Source organism: Bombus huntii, chromosome 14 (assembly GCF_024542735.1).
Source record: "Bombus huntii isolate Logan2020A chromosome 14, iyBomHunt1.1, whole genome shotgun sequence".
Lineage (NCBI taxonomy): Eukaryota > Metazoa > Arthropoda > Insecta > Hymenoptera > Apidae > Bombus > Bombus huntii.
Window position 1 is genome coordinate 10,274,793 of NC_066251.1, and position 16,657 is coordinate 10,291,449.

The 16,657-nt window shown below is 38.5% G+C and overlaps 1 protein-coding gene across 5 annotated transcripts in view; it reads right to left on the bottom strand.

The window, feature by feature from the left end:
* Positions 1-16,657, bottom strand: part of LOC126872814 (dipeptidase 1-like) — a 153,599-nt gene that overhangs the window by 48,473 nt on the left and 88,469 nt on the right. For all 5 annotated transcript variants that reach the window (XM_050633001.1, XM_050632997.1, XM_050633000.1 and 2 more), the window contains 2 exons: positions 3,389-3,669; positions 2,658-2,814 (listed from right to left, as the gene is read on the bottom strand). In XM_050633001.1, coding sequence (XP_050488958.1) covers positions 2,658-2,814; positions 3,389-3,669 — 438 coding nt within the window. The remainder of the gene's footprint in view (positions 1-2,657; positions 2,815-3,388; positions 3,670-16,657) is intronic.

Genomic DNA, 16,657 nt, shown 5'->3' on the forward strand with positions numbered 1-16,657 from the left:
GGTACTTCCATGACAGACTTTTAGGATTGTCGAAAGATTGTGCGGCTCTATATCCTGCTCTATTGAGTAATTGAAGATCCCAAGGAAGATACCTACTGGCTATCTCTCGAATCAGATTAAAAGCTGTCTCGTTACGCGAGATCAAAGGAATCCATTTTCTAGTGGTCGGGTAAAATACTCGTTTCAAGTTGCACTAATGTCGATCGCCGTTCCGGTTGGGTCGCAAAGGAAGACGCACGTAGATGGTAGTAGCCTTCGTGGCCGATCATTGCTCTTTTTTCATTGCCTCTTTCTCTTACTCCCCAACCCCTCGTTTATCTGCCCCTTGTTCACGGCCTACCTATCCATATCTGTCCATTGCCAATATCTTGCGAAGATGGTAAGAACCGACGCGACGATACAAACAGGATCTCTAGGTCAGATAAGAGTTGGTGCTCACTTGTTGACCCGTTTCAATGGTCGTAATTTATCGAGATACGCGAGACGGGCTGGAGGTGTGGCCAGTTGCTGAAAGATCTGGACTTATTACTGATTTATCGGGGGAAAAAGTAGGATTAATGGTGTACACCATCGGTCGAAAGCATTCGCTTGGTTGGTTTTCACAGAATGTAATTTTATTACAGAATTGTTGATAAAATAATCGCAGATTATTTTGTTGCTTATAATTAGATTGCGATCTTTTATGCATCTACGGGGAATTAGAAAGTGAAAAAATGTACACAATGCATGTAATACTGTTGAAGTAATTACTTCAAGGAAAGCTCTACATCTTTACTTTCGTATATCCATGACCTGGATACCGCTGTTACAAAGAGAATAGAATTTAGTGAACAAATTCAAAATAAGGAGAGGTCTATATTATTGTGCCCTTGAATATAAATTTTGTTTTGGACTACAAGGTTTAGAAACAAAAGAGTTATAAGTAGATTTCTATTGCTGCTTCCTGTAGCCTTCAGATAGAACTACAAGGTTAACTTTTTAATAATGTCCTTTGCTATAAATATATGAGCGTGCTCCCTATCATAGCTTTTTCTATTGTATTGTATTGTAACACTGTAAGAGTGAGGATCTGGATCAGCATACACTATACCTGAACTTATATTTATACTTATACTTACCATATACCTTTACTTATTTCAATATATTTTTCTATTACAAATTCATCCACTCGTTCCTCTATCAGTCAATCTCAACAAATACAAATATATACGAAATGTCCAAATATATTTTAACATATATTTGTATAAATATATTTTAATATAATAATATTTATTATAATTTGTAATGAAACTACATAATGTTCCATTTCTTTAATTATATTCATGAGAATATAGAGACGCATAAAAGTTCGTCTATTTACAAACGTTATAGCTCTGTTCCGTATACAAATATACGTATGCAAATAACGCATAGGACGAAATGTTTGTAGCTATCATTTACTTAAAAATTTCGCCAAATGCAATTACAAACGCCCTAATTAATTTGCATTTATTATCGATCTACCGATATTTATGACATACATATACCAATCAACAATTTGTATTATTAATTAAACGTTAAATTACCTCGTGCAATTAAGTACAAACAACAAAATTACCAATTACGTGTTATTCCTTGCATTGATATATTCACGTATGTGCGTTATATATAACAACAATGAAAAAGATTCTAATGACTAACGAACACGTTGTTCCGTCTCTTGAAAAATTTAATTCCAAATATTTTTATTAAATCATTTGGAAATTAAATAATCCCCGATGTTCGATCCCAATTAAAATGCACTACTAGATTGAACACACATTTACCAATTAATCGTATTCGGGTATTTAATTAAACACGAAACCATTATCGGAATTTTTCGATCGACACTGCTGTAGTAATGTATTCGACTCGTACTTAACATTCCGTGATTTCATGCACTGTCTGTAAGCAAACGTTGCACAACCAATTTCTATTTCCTCCAGTTCGACAGGTTCTCTCCGAATTTAATTGAGCGCTCTTGGATTACTCCCGAAGGGTTTAGGCATAAACTTGCTTGGGATTTACCGATACGTTCCTTCTGAAGCCAGTCGAATAGTTTCAATCGAAAGTTAGCAGGTTTCGGTGCCATTAAACGGTAAGTAATCATTCCCACCAAAATTGTCCCCGAAGTGAAATTCGAAATGACTAGGAATTTCCAACTGCGTGAGCCAAGTTGCGATGATAATATCGTTCAAATTTTCCACAATAATTTATATGTTTTATGATCCCACGCTTTACTATTTATTATAGTTATTGGTCTACATAGTAGTTTCTATTTTATATATTATCAATTTTCTCTTTATTACAGAACGTCTACAATAATTCTCTAAAGTTTCATTTCACGTGTTCATTTTAAAACAGAGGAGTCGAGTGTCGTTCACTGGGCTACAATAATATTTGTACGGAAAGTCTCTTTAGACGGTAGGTCGAAGACAGTTGTTCAAACAGAAACCGCACGATCGAGGGTCGACAAGGTGCTCGTAAAGTTTGTTTAAAACGCAAAACAATAACGTTAAGTTGGATTGAAGTAATTAAACGCGGATATCTCGTCACGTTGGCAAAGTTGAAATTGTAATTAGAGATGACTGAAAAAGCTACCAGGGACCGGGTTGGGATCTGTGTTATTTTACGCTCACCTGTGCACCGACGAGACCAGCACGTAATCTAGGAATGTCTGTGTGACTCCAGTCTGATCTAGCCCAAGGATCAACTCTGCCGAGATCGCTGCTCAGATTGACCTCGCCGAGTTGATTGTGTACGAACTTTCTGACGTTCCAGGGCAAATCGTTGTGCCTGGGGAACAAAGCCGTGGAAAACGCTTCGTCAAGAATTACTTAATACAAATCGCTCGCTAACTATATTGCTAGATAGGTAAACTATATTGCTACATCTTTTTACGTAGATTATCCTTATGTACTATCCAGGGCCCTTTTATACGATAATTTACCAACTAACAATATTCGTAAATCGATACACTACTACTTATGAACTCCTTTTTTATAATTTTACAACTTTATACCCAACAGAATAATAAGTTGTACAATTTGTAATTTGTACAATTTACCTGTACAATTTTAGTTTTTTACCTAGCTCGTCATCGGTAGTTTGTAATTTGTAAAATTTCGCTAATGATTTTAATTCAATCGTGCAAGAAGGCCTGGACGAAAGAGAGAAAGTAAAATGTAATAGATATTCAAATAGTAATTGGAAATCATTAGAACCTGTGAATTATTAATTCGTTTATGTCATAGAATAAATGGTACTCGTAGATGAATGCAAAAACTGGAAGGCTGATTTCACTCGAATTTCGATCGATACCTCCGTTAGCTTTCTGTGACGCGATTCTTCCGTGAATGCACGAGCTTACCCGTCGATCAGAGGCACTTCAGTGAGGATCCTCCTGATCACGTCCAGCCTCTGCTGATGCGTGACAGGCGCGGATTGTAGAAGAAATGGTAGACAAAGCCCTCCGAGAAGCAGACCCATCACTAGGAGCAAAATGGGCGCCAATACTCGGCATCTTCTGCGAGGACTCTCTTCCCTGCGGTCTTTGCTGCTGCCGCTACTTGGGGAATCCTCGCACGGCGGTGGCAGTCGCACTGTGCCGTTGCACGGTGCCACGTCTGGCAGTTCTGTTAGGCACGTCGTCTGCAAGCCAGAAATAATTTCTGAATGTTTTTGGGACAAAAACTCAATGGAAATAAGGAAAACTAAAATAATTCACACATAGAATTTCGAACTTAAAATAGACTTTAAACTTTCACGTTAATTCGATCGGACATTTGTGGCCCTCCGGGTTTCAAAGTTGTTTTGATCGAGAGATCATGTATGTTAGAAAATGTTATTTATGCGTTTAAGATATTTTTTTCGTCAATAATATGATTGCCTTGTATGCCATCAGAGGCAAAAATCAAATAACGGAGTTATATTTCAGATACAACTAATTTATATACACATTTGTAATAATATGGAACGGTCCAAATATTCATGGACGGCAGTGTACAAATAATGCATAGTTAAATATGAAGAGGGAATAAAACTGACCCAACTGTAGAAAAGGACAATGATATTAACTGAATTAATTATGTTATTAATTGGCGATCAAATGAACAATTGTAACTACATTTCCATATTTAATTCCAAGCCGATTTATCTAAATTGCTGTATTCTTTTAATTTTATTGTGAAATGTGAAACTGTAATACAGTTAAACAAATTTGTGTCCATTGAAACCAGTCATTAACGAGCATTTAATTGTCTTTTCGAAAATATCGTAACAGGTCATCGTTGGCTAATTCGCAGCTGAATGAATGGCAACCATAACCTGTTCGTATAAAAAGATAACAACCAGAGCTACACCGACACGTAACCGAGGAGATATCCTCCAGAGCTACCGACTCGCATTGCAGACACCGTGGAACTTCTCTTCACACTTATCCTAACTCCTATAAAGTAGAGTAAGACTGAGACCGGTTTTCCACGCGTGTCTTCAAATCCTTCTACCATCTACTAACACCCTGAGCACCGATGAAACTTTTATTGGGCTGACACGAAACAGAGGATTCTTTCTCCCCGTATAATAACAAGTTCGCAACGACTTCGGGCCGATGTTGAATTTATATGATGATTTTATGCTTCGATTGATGTTATTGAAACGTAGCTTACCTCTGTACTTTACATGGTAAGGATAATTAACGTTATTCATAAAAAGTTTAATGTATAAAACGTATATAATTAAATAAGATAAGATATTTGATCCATCTTAAATTTAAGGCTCAATGAGACACAACGTCTCAATGTGAAATTTTTGTCGATATGTTTTTGTCTACACATCATTAAATAGGTAAACACGACGTTTTATATGTACTGAGCTAATACAATAGTTCTTTCTCGGGGGAAATTTCAGTTCTTCCGTATTTATGAGACAGTGTTTTAACCGAGCTGCTGCATAATCCTATCTCATTGAGAAGGCTAACGGATCATCGAGTTCCATGCGCTAATTGTCGGTCCTTTCACCGTATAGGTAATTCCGTCCGTAACTCTGGCAGTTTAGGGCAGCATTGTGCACCATGGAAAGCAAGGGAAATCCCAGTTTCATTCGGATTCCTCTCGTTCCGCGATTCTCGGGTTTCTTCTATATACACATGCGATATCCACTAGAAACTTCGCATCCCGGTGCATCCGCATTATTGTGCGCCATAAATACAGGAAACTCGCCGCTGCCGTCTACACACGACCAAAGAGAGACACAGAGTTGTACGTCAGCCAGATAAAAGTTTCGCCGATGCTCGAAGTGCCAGCTTCTTTCAACTTCCTCGCTTCCGCAGTATAAAAACGTTATATCCAGCGTCAACGAGGCGGATTGCGGATGCGGACGAGAAGACCGTTGAAAATTGCTAAAGCGCGATCATCGTCGATCGAAATAAGAAGCCAGATTCGTGGAAACGTTACGTATGATGGATATTAGGTAGCTGTATAATGAACATACGATATATGAAATATCGTTTCGAGATAAGTACCTTTTAGTAAGCGTAATTTAAACTTAAAATTACAGTACTCTTATTTGTAACCCGTGATCTTGGAAAACATTTGATAAAGCTGAACGTAAATTGGGGTTTTACAGGGATTACCGGCTAATGGGAAAATTGGATTCATTTAGGCGAAACACACGACCACCTAACGCGTTCGTTCGTGCGAAATTTAATTTTCCTTTTAATTGATCGATACTATTTGGAATTCGTATTCGAATTTCAGTTTTAATTAGAATAGATCTACGATGCATTGGTGTAATGTTCGTATAAACTATTGGGCTGCGTGGCGTTACGGTACGTTAACAAGGAATTTCGTGCTGGTTAAATGTTATTAATGTTACACGCGGTTCTGTCGAAACTTCTCGTAAATAAGCGTTTAATTACACGCGATCGTTGTTTGATATGCGCGGTTTGAAACATGTCGTAACCGACCGTATCTTCCGCATCGATGGATTCGAAGTTTGTGGTCCACATTAATTGATGCATTTGTATCAAGGTTCCAATTCGTTACGATGTTTTTCAAACGTAAGGCCGTTTGTATTTCCTGTAATTATTTCACTTCGAACTTAGTTATAACACGATATTTATGTTATACAAAATTTATATACGTATTTACATACTCAATTACATATAATTTTAAATATAATAAAACTCATATGTTATTCCATTAAAAATGTATCGTGAATAATATTGAAAAGTTATTCACACACGCGCGCACGCACGCATGCACGCACACACTCACTCACACCTTGTTTGAAGCTGCGTAAGTAGTATGGTCTACGCTTAGTCCGCGCATAACGCCTTGTTCTACTGACAACTTATACGCTGTCATAATGAAACAACCGCTGTCTATCTCATCCCAAGTGAGCCCAAAGAATTGATTACTCTCTGAATATCTCAGAGTGTATAATAGTCAGGTGATGCTGTCAGAGTACTGTGATAATGCGCTCATTCTAAAATCTTTCGGGGCCAAAGCCGCGAACTGTCGTTCGACTTTCGAACTTCCGAACGTTCCCATGCACTGCCTAGTTGTCTCTGTTCGTCACTTCATCGCGTCCTTCTTCTTCTTCGTGTATTCTCCTCTGAGATTCCATTTTCTGTCCTCCTGCTTCCTCCTTCCTCGTTACTGGCACATCGCCACGCGTTAACGAGAGAACAAGATGAAACTTCGCCGACAGATATTCCTTAGCAACGGAATTCTCCGTGCACGCTTTGGGAACCGAAATACTCAGCATTGATGTGGCATCACGTACACCCCGAGTTCCGGGTTTTCTGTGCGGTCGAACAGTCCTGCTCCTCTGTTCAAGGCCATTCAACCGATCAGTGTCGCCGGATGCCCATGTTTCGTTACAGAATAGAAATTGTCTTCCAATGCAGATAGTGGTTTGATGGATTGCTTACCACTCCTCCGACGACGTTTGCGTTCGTTTGGGCGTCACGTTTCAATTCGTATCATAATTTTGAAGCTGAAATTTACTGCGTGTATAAGCATTCACTTAAACATCTATCGCACCAAGAATGGAGAAAAGTATTCGATACGTATTTCGGATATATCGTCAAAAAGAGATTCGTGAAATACGTTAAAAGTACGCTCACCCATATGTGGAGCGACTTTAGAGAAACCATTCTTGATATCTCGCAACTTCATGCTCTTCAGAGAGACCCAGAATTCCATTTTACCGTTCGTTCGGATTTTATCTCGTTTCACAAAGTGTGTCAACATTTTCTACCCATTCAAAGCAATCGAGCAAAGCCAAAATAATTGCCGCACAATAATTGTTCACACTTGTAACTTCGCCTCGTTTGCCAAAGCGGTGCGCTGCAAACTAAACGCACGCGGTAGCTGTCAGAAAGTTCTTGTGATCATCTAGCGCGTTGAATTCATTGTACAGTAATAATTATCGTCCGTTCGCACGCATCTGTTCGCTCTTGACCGGAATAAAAAGAACGAAAATTGGAGTGCGCGACACTTTCGTGACCGTGGTAATTGTTTGAAAGTTTTTCAGTTGAGCTCGTCAGACTCCTTACATTAAGGAAGCACGTTAATTGTGGCGACTGAAAATGAAGCGACGAGATAATGTCGTTAGGGGAAACGTAACGGTTTTTTTTTATTGTAGTTTCCTTCGCGACTCGACCGCGTCCTCGATAAATCAGAATTATTACGCAATGCGGAACCAATTTCGATATCTATCCTCGGGGCGAAATTGCCAATTCATTTCACAGGCTTCCTCGAAAAATTACGATCGTACGGGATAAAAAGTAATTGAAATTTCGGGAATTCTCGCGATGAAGCACCGATCGAGTTTCGAGTTTTATCTCGATTAAGTTTACACGTTTTACGTTGGACTAAAAAAGTAAATTTTTCAAGAAATCCTTTTCGTCTCTAATCACGCATACTGTCTTAGACCGTTTTATCCATTAAATATCATAATAAACATTATACTCTACATATTTCCTATATTTTTGCATATTACCTGTATGTATTTTGAGCGTTTTCGCAATTTTAAATTTTCCATAAACGCATAAAAACTCGCGAAAGAAATACTTGCTTTAATTACTAAGTAACATAAAAAACATAAAATCAACAGAAACCGACCAATCGTACCTTTTGCATGCGGCCTTCGTTTATCTTCTACCATGAAAATGAGTGGATTTCCTATTTCGAACATTAAAGTAGACAATTAAAGATCGCGTCTTTAATGGAGCATTCTCTACAATTGAGTTTTACCAGGTGGTTCGACATAATTATTCGGTCGGAGGGTTGCTTAAGGCGCCTTGCTCAATTGCAAAATCGATTGCCGCCGTAATTTTCCGTTGTTCTGTCGCCTTCCGTTTACGTACTCCTTGCCGTCGTTTTTTGGCCATCGTCTGTTCTAGTAATTAAGGAACGCTCGACGGCGAAGTCGTAAATGGTTATTAAAGGCCGCGTGTTACGGTCGTTATAGAGTTTCTACGAAGGTGGCTTCATTAATTAAAAATTCTTTAAAACTAGTTCCTATGGTTGAGCTTGTGCGATACCCGCGAGACATCTCCCGTGGACTTTGCCGTGGAAAGAACGGACCTCGACGCACAAAGTGACTCTTCTCTTTTCTTTTTTTTCTTTTTTTTTTTTTGTTTCTTTTTCTGCATGGAGGAAACTTGTCGGCCAACGAACTTCGCCTAACGTCTGATTTTTTTACGAGTTTCTTAATTTCTCCCGTGAAAATTGCACAGCCCTGAGATGCCGTAAATTAGCGGCTCTCTTTGGATTGAATTTAATTAAATGAATTCCTCGACACATAATTAAAATTCAAGCCTCAGGGCCGCGTCGCTGCGTTTTGTTACAAACACGTATACACGCGTGCGTTTCGTGATCTGCTTTGGGATCACCGCTTGTGTACAATTACATGCTTTGTGCTGGTTTCGCGAAATTCTCAAGGCGTTAACATTTTGTCGAAAATATACAATGCAATCGGTTTAGACGAATATATTGGAAACTAAAGAATCGTAGCTATTTATTTGCTGGTTAGTTGAAATGATTTTTACTTGAAGTTTGTCGATAAACAGTAGCTATTTATTTTTGTCGAAATCGAAATATTAATCTCCGATTAAGCAAGTTCGTTAAAGTGACGAGAAGATCCGTTTAATCCAAGAATGTACCAAGCAGAAAAGCAATGAGCATTACGGAATGCAGGTAAATCGATATATTACTGCGTGAAACGCGAAGCGTGAAGTGTTTATCGAATTAACGGGCATCAACGTTACGGGATTTATGCTGGTAATCAGATTCGTAGTTTGCAAAGCAGATAGCGATTCCGTCGTTTCTACTGAAGTTGCAAATCCATGAATATCATCGAATTCCTGAAGAGAGCCTTCTGTTGTCCTTCGGAGAGGTAATATTATGGAAAGTAGAGCAAAGATTAAAGTGTCTGGACTGGGGTAAGGGTTAGGCAAGGATATGAGAGGCGATCTTATTCGAGTGTCTGCAATTCGCACAAAGAAAAGGAGGGTCAGACTGTGCTGAAAGGTGCCTGCCAGTTAATGGAACTAAGAACCATGCGAATCTGTTACGTCTGGCAAAGGCTTTTCGCTTTGATCCGTCAGCTGCATGTACTTCCGTCTTTAGTCGTCTGAATGCCTCGTCTGGCACTTGATGCGCACTCGTATCTGCATTCGCGCGTTGTTCATTTGTCGTTATCTTTTTCGCCTGTGATATTAAAATCCAAAGCTAACGGACGCTGTTGAACGACTTTCAGTGGAGAGCTTATGATGTTATATGATATTTTCTATCGTATCGGTTTAGCTGGGAATAAACAATGACAGTCGTGCAGGATGGCATATCAACTCTCTGTCCACGTCAGCTATATCTATTATTTCAACTAACAAACGGAAACATTACGGACAAAAGGTGTATGATTCCGCAAGAAACACATAACGCGATGACGATAGTTTCTGTTGAAAGGCGAACTTGCTGGCCATACCCGATGGTCAACACGGTGGGCTAAAAATATACCTAAGTCAGATATACAATTTTAATCGATCGAATTGCGTTTTGTCGTAGGTAAGCAAGTATACTTTAGTACGATAGTATAACTGTCGCTTCTGGACTAGTATTCATCATCGAACTTTATCTTTAATTACACTTTCATATCTCTGAAACCATGCGAAAGCGCATATCTCCGCCGTAAAGCAGCTCCGTCGAACACGTACCGCTCCCGAAATACTAAATCAAACGCTTCCCTTCGGAAAAGTTTCGAGAGTCGAGCAAACTGTTTCAAACTATCGACAGCGCGATAGTTTTCATTGAGGACAGTCGCGCAGTTTCTCAGATCCTACCACGTCGACCTCAGGAAGCTCTCACATCGAGGATGACATCGCCCTTCTACATCGTGAACGATGTTCTCCACAATGCTTCGAAGACTATAACTCACGCGTCTTCATCATTTGATCGATTTGACCTCTTAACGTCTGAGTTATGAAGATAAAATTTTGCGAGTATTCTGTTGGCGAGAAAGTAATATCAGTTTTGTGCATATAAAGTGCATTATCTTACGGTGTTATTTTTTTATTTAATCAGTTATATTCTATCCGTTGTTTCCTACGACTATCCCACCAGTTTCGGAACTTCTGCATGGCACCTTCGAAAAAGAAACTGATTTTCATTGAAAAAATGAACTGATTGTATCGCGTCCATTGAAATGATCTCGCAATGCCTCGAAAGAGCGGAAGTCCTTTTGTGCCATATCAGGAGAATAGGTAGAATGAGAAAGAATTTCATATAACTTACATCTTTTTTTTAAATTTGCGTATAATTGATAGCAGTCAGACTTTTGTCAGGTTCCATGTTTACTTGTCAGAACTACGTATTCGAAAATGAGCAGTAGCGTACAGAGTGGCTATAATTACTACAATTATAATTTTTACCAGGTTACACGATATTTCATGGTGCATATATATTTTTTATAGCCACTCTAACACATACCAGGCGCTAAGAAGCTTAATACACGACGCATGGTCTAAGACCAACGTCTTGTTTCTTCGCTAGGTTCAGAACCTTTCCTTTGTCGTGTACGATCTCGTACACACGGTCTTCGTAAGGATATGTATATATACATATGTGTGTACGTATGTAAAAGAGGATAGGAGGGAGGAAGGGCCAGAAGAGGACTTGAAAGCCAGCGAACTCAGTCCGAGCATTGTCAAGTTTTCGTATAAATTTCTCCTCGACGTAAATTCAAAGGCCGCCGTTGGTGCACAAAGCCAGCTCGAACGGGGTAGCTGAGACAGAGCTGGTGTAGTTAGAAGGGGTTGAACGAAGAGAAAAGAGAGGAGCCGAGCCAGGACGCAACTGGGGTACTTTCAAGTCTCTCTCCTTACTCCACCTACGCTACCTTCCTCATCCTTCTGCTCGTTCTTCTCCTCTTCCACCATCGTCTTTATCTCCGGCTGCCTGCTCGTTCTCTTAATTCTGCAGCGATTAACGATCCATGCCGGCGAGAAATTAGTCCTGCTTGTTTTCATCCCCTTCCGCATCCGCCTGCTCATCTTCGTCAATGTCCTTTCCTTCTCTAAACACCTTACTTTTTGCTCTTCCCAGTAATTATTATTTGCAGATTTGAACGTCCCTTTTGTAGAACTTTTCCAATTCGTTCTCCGGAATTTCCTTCAAGTTTCATAAATTAAGCATCGGTATTTCTCGTAGTGGTTTAATCTTACAAGATAACGCCAGGAGACGCAGTGCGACGTACACGACGAGAATCGCGACCGAAAGATACAGTGGAACGGCTCTGTTTATTGCCCACTTCGCTCGATAATTTCAAATAACAGTCGCTGGTTCTTTCCCCGTTGGTATGGAGCTCGGTTTTATTGCGGGAATTCTGTTTGGAAATTCTATTTTGTCGGTTAATCCGTCTCAACTTCCGCATCGATTATTGCCCCCTCGATGGGGTTTCGCGGAATTAAACGAATGTGGGTGTAACTGCGTTTTACGAAGAGGTCGTCTTTTATTTTAAATTAACAGGTAGATACAGTAACATAACAGGCAATTGATTGCATTTATCTGTGTATGTCTTCCATTGATAATATTACCAGTTGCTCTGTTTTCTCTCCATTCGATGTACTTCGTAGAATTAAACCAATATACGATGGATGATTAAATTGTTATAATCATCCCGTAGCCATCGGCGATTACACTCAGAATCTTCGACAGTATGTCATACGACATACTTCGACGTCATCGATATCGGTAAGACGTGCCCTATTTTGCATAATTACCCGAAAATACGTACGTATATGTAATAAAAATTCCTATGCTCTATTTACTAGATCGTCATAACAGCGTCTGTCAGTACGACGAAACGTAATTTTATCTTACCTATACTACCGCAGGACCATATTCCGTGACATATTACTTTATAATCCGTACGCATTTACAGAGGCTGACATTTCCCTACTGGTAGCTGGTAATGAGACAAATCGCGTTCGACTGCTCGTCGATGTTTTATTTCGACGGCCACACGTTTCCCGTTGTTTGCTGTGGCCAGAGAACGGCGTGTGTAGCTGTTTCATGTTAATTAGTTTAGTTGGACGGCGTTTGTGTGCGTATCGCCGAACGAGCCGTGAACCCGAACGATTTTCTGGACGTTGAACAATGCGTCCTCCGCCCGCCTCCTATTTACGCATAAAATAAGTTTAAACATGGCCAAAATTTGGCCCGCCATGCCAGCTGGAAATCGCTTCAATTTACATCGTCATGGGAGAACGTTTGCGCTTGTTCGTAAACAAGCTTGGTCGATTTTCGAAGATTATTTGGATGCATAATTCTCGCATACTGGATCCATTCAACCCAGACTTTACAATTTATATTTTTCGTTCCCCATGTATTGAATAATCCGCTCGAGGAATAATGAGTATTATAAATATCGATCATGTACGGAGTGTTTTGTATAACGCGTGCAACGTATTTCAGCAGTGGTCAGAGGATACAAAAAGTGCTTTACCTGGTTCATAATTACAGTTCTCAATATGTCACAGGAATATTATGTTTATTCGCTGCAGTTTAGACACATAATATTCTATAATATTCTTCAAAATGCAACGTAGAGAGGTGAACAAATTCATTAAATAGCAACCTAATAGGAACTTTTATTAGGCTACCTTCAAATTGTCAATTGCACCGTAATTACTGGAGCATTCCGCACATTACTTTTTGTTTCCATTTTTAGCTCCACGATTCCAAGTACCATTGCTTGAGGAAATTAGAATTGAACGGAATTAGGGTGAAAAGAGTAACACGATGCGAAAAACGAATATTCTTGCTCCTTTTACGAGACCTTTCAGACAAGCGTCGCGACCCGGTGAAACAGTGTGACGAAATAAGCGTCTATTTCTTAGTGAAAGGTAAATATTTCACTAGCAGTGCGCGCTTAAGTGGACCACGGTCAAACCAAGCAACACGACCAAACAACGCCGCGTGGCCTAACTTCTCGTTGACTTAATTTAAATGCATTCGTGGTCGGTGGAAATTTTACAAAAGTGTACGGGCCTGTGTAGGAGACACTAAGAGGAAACATCCTGTACTAAGTAAAAAGTTTGCGAGCAAAGTTGCTCGCCCTTGCAGGGCATGTCCTATTTCATTTGTTCGTTGTGGAAATACGCTTGAGCGTTGGAGGGCTGATGTCTTTCTCGCAGATGTAAATATTATACTTAGCATGAAACAATTAGAAAACGAGAAACGTAGCTTTTGGATACCTCTGAAGAATACGTGAGATAAATGAGATATGATGATATTCTTAGCGGAGCCTTCAAATTTTCCAAGTGCGAAGAAGTTAAGATATCGATCGTGAACAGGTAATTGTTAAATAGTCTCATCTTGATCATAATTATCGTCGTATAGATATAATTAAACGTATAATAAAACGGCTTTCAACCATCACTTAACAAATTAATTTAATTATTTCCTTCAATTATATTCCGAATAGTTTGTTACAAATAACGAATTATATTATTCGTAATTGTGCCTATTGTTAAAATAAATCACGTTCGTTACTTCATACCAACCACCGTACTTTCTTGCCGATCAGGTTTGGAGTCGTAGACAATTTATAGCGATAGTGTGCAATTATAAACAAACGGTATTTCTGGACAGTTCATGAGATTAAAGGGCTATTCATGACCTGATCGTACAATTTAACGATGCGGTTATTTTCGCCATGCTAATGGTACCAGTGGTGTCGTATTTACAGTAATGAGAGAAAGCTATTATCACTTTCGAGTATGCATTAGAACATCGGTGTAGCGTGAACGTGCGTTGCCATCAAATGGGAGGAATGCAATATGCTGTACACTGTTTCATATACGATCCGTGGAATGCAAATAAAGTTTGCGTATGGTGCACTTCATTATCCTTCATTTTGCATCCTGTCCGTTATTTAAGTGTACATAAAAGCTTGTAACATAGCGGACGAAGGTGCGTTCTTTGTTTAAGTAGAAGTATATTCTTGTTTCAATAAAAAATTGCCAGCATCTTTGGAATAACAATATTTTCCAATTACGCTGATTATTTTACTCTTTTCGCAACGGCTAGGTAGACAATGTTCGAACAGCTGTGAGACAGTAGCGGCAAAGAAGAACGTGATATAACGTAATCAGAAAATAATTGGAGCGAAAAGAAACGTTGCCTGGAAGGTTTTCACGTTTAATTTTCTATAGCATTGCGTTATAAAGATTATAACATCACATGATGAATATTTCAAAGATAAACGAATGACTAGTCATCTCAGTGTTCTTTCAAATGACCACGACAACTGTGCAGCAAATATATTTTACGTTACGTAAGCAGAAATTGTTAAGTTGATTGATTTAATATCGGGTACTCAAAATGTGATTGCAAGGAAATTTTCAATGACTGCATGAAAACATGTGAATGTAAACACTTAGTTTGTTTTCAGTTACTTTGTTAATGTAATAATCGATAAAGTGAAATAATTACGGGAAGGAGTGTAAACATTCGGCGATTCAAAGTGCGGCCATTAAAATTGCATTCGAAGGTATTCCATGGAAATGACAGAAAACGGATTAAAATGATTAAACGGAGGCCGCTCTGATTGCATTCGAAAGTTGCATTTAATAACATTTTTGATTACCTATAACCATCTTTGCTATCTCGCGGAAATAGCGGCCCGTTAATCAACGATATCCGATTAAGTTCTGACTGTCTTTGCGTTTGCGAAATTTAATAAACAAAAAACTAAGCGGCTGCCTTGAAATAAAACTATTATACCGATCGGATAACGTACCGATATGGTTTCTTTCCTGTCTCGAGATTCGATTTCAAGCAATATCGGTCGATCGCTCAAGCTGCAAAAATACCCTGCAATTTATATTTCGAACAAAGTTTCGTTTTAGAGCGAATGGAATTTGAAAATTTATTAAAATTTTCTCGACTGAACTTTCTATAATACGAGGCCTTAAGGGGTTAAGTCACCTACAATCGGTTAAATTTACTACAATCTTCCGCAATCTTGTCTTTTAAGATGATAAAATCAAGGAAAAATGTGGAATACAACCATTATTATACAAGAAATAAGAATCTCAAGAAATAATTCTGTACTTTTTTTTTTTACCTTTTTTTTACGAAATAGTTAGACTGCGATCTTATTAATGCAGTATAAATTCTTCGCGGTGGAGTAGATTACGGCGCTACGGTTTGAGCTAAAGAATAAAGCCAAATATTTTTAGTTTTTGCGTAATATTTAATACAGAAGTACGTAGGACTTAAACAAATGTTGATTTTTGTGGAAACTGTGCACTTTTAAATAAAAAGTTTCATTTTTCACACTTTAAAGCATATGTTTACAAGATATGACTTTTAAAACGAGTGGCGTAAGTTTCTTCTACAATTTTTATCCGATTCACTTCAAATTTTAACACGATTTTCCTTTTTACATAATCTAGGAAAGTACGTATGGTTTTTGCAAAATATTTAAAGCTTTCTTCGCTACAGATATTTTTATAATGAATTTTTCCATGAAAAATGAAACTCATCGTTCAAGCGTTTTCACAAAAGCCAACATTTTATTCAAGTCCTATGTACTTCCGTATGTTACGCAGGAGCTAAAAGTATCCGGTTGTATTCCTTAACCATCTACCCCACCGCGAACAATTTGTGTTGCGTTAATAAGATTCTAGTCTAACTTTTATGTAAAAAAGTTATTTCTTAAGATTCCTATTTCTTGTATAATAATGGCTGTATTCCAAATTTTTCTTTAACGTCGCTCTTTTACCAGACAGAATTGCCAAAGGTTGTAAGAGATTCAATCAACTCAAGGTAACCTGAACCCTTAAAATTGTATTCTACACTTTCTACTTCTTTTCGTAAGTAGTATAATGTAAAATGATCTTCTATCAGTCGTTTACTTCTGTTTAGTTGTTAAATTTGTGAAAAATACTAAAAGAATGCGTATGATGATAATCATTAATACCTTTCTGTCGATTATCTCTCATTATCAGGCTAAAACCGAGTAGAGCAGTAGTCGAAATCAATAGTTGGAAGAAAGTCCTAGAAACGACCACAATAGTCAACAGGAATAATTTTGGGCAAAGTGACAGTTAGTGACCACCGACAAA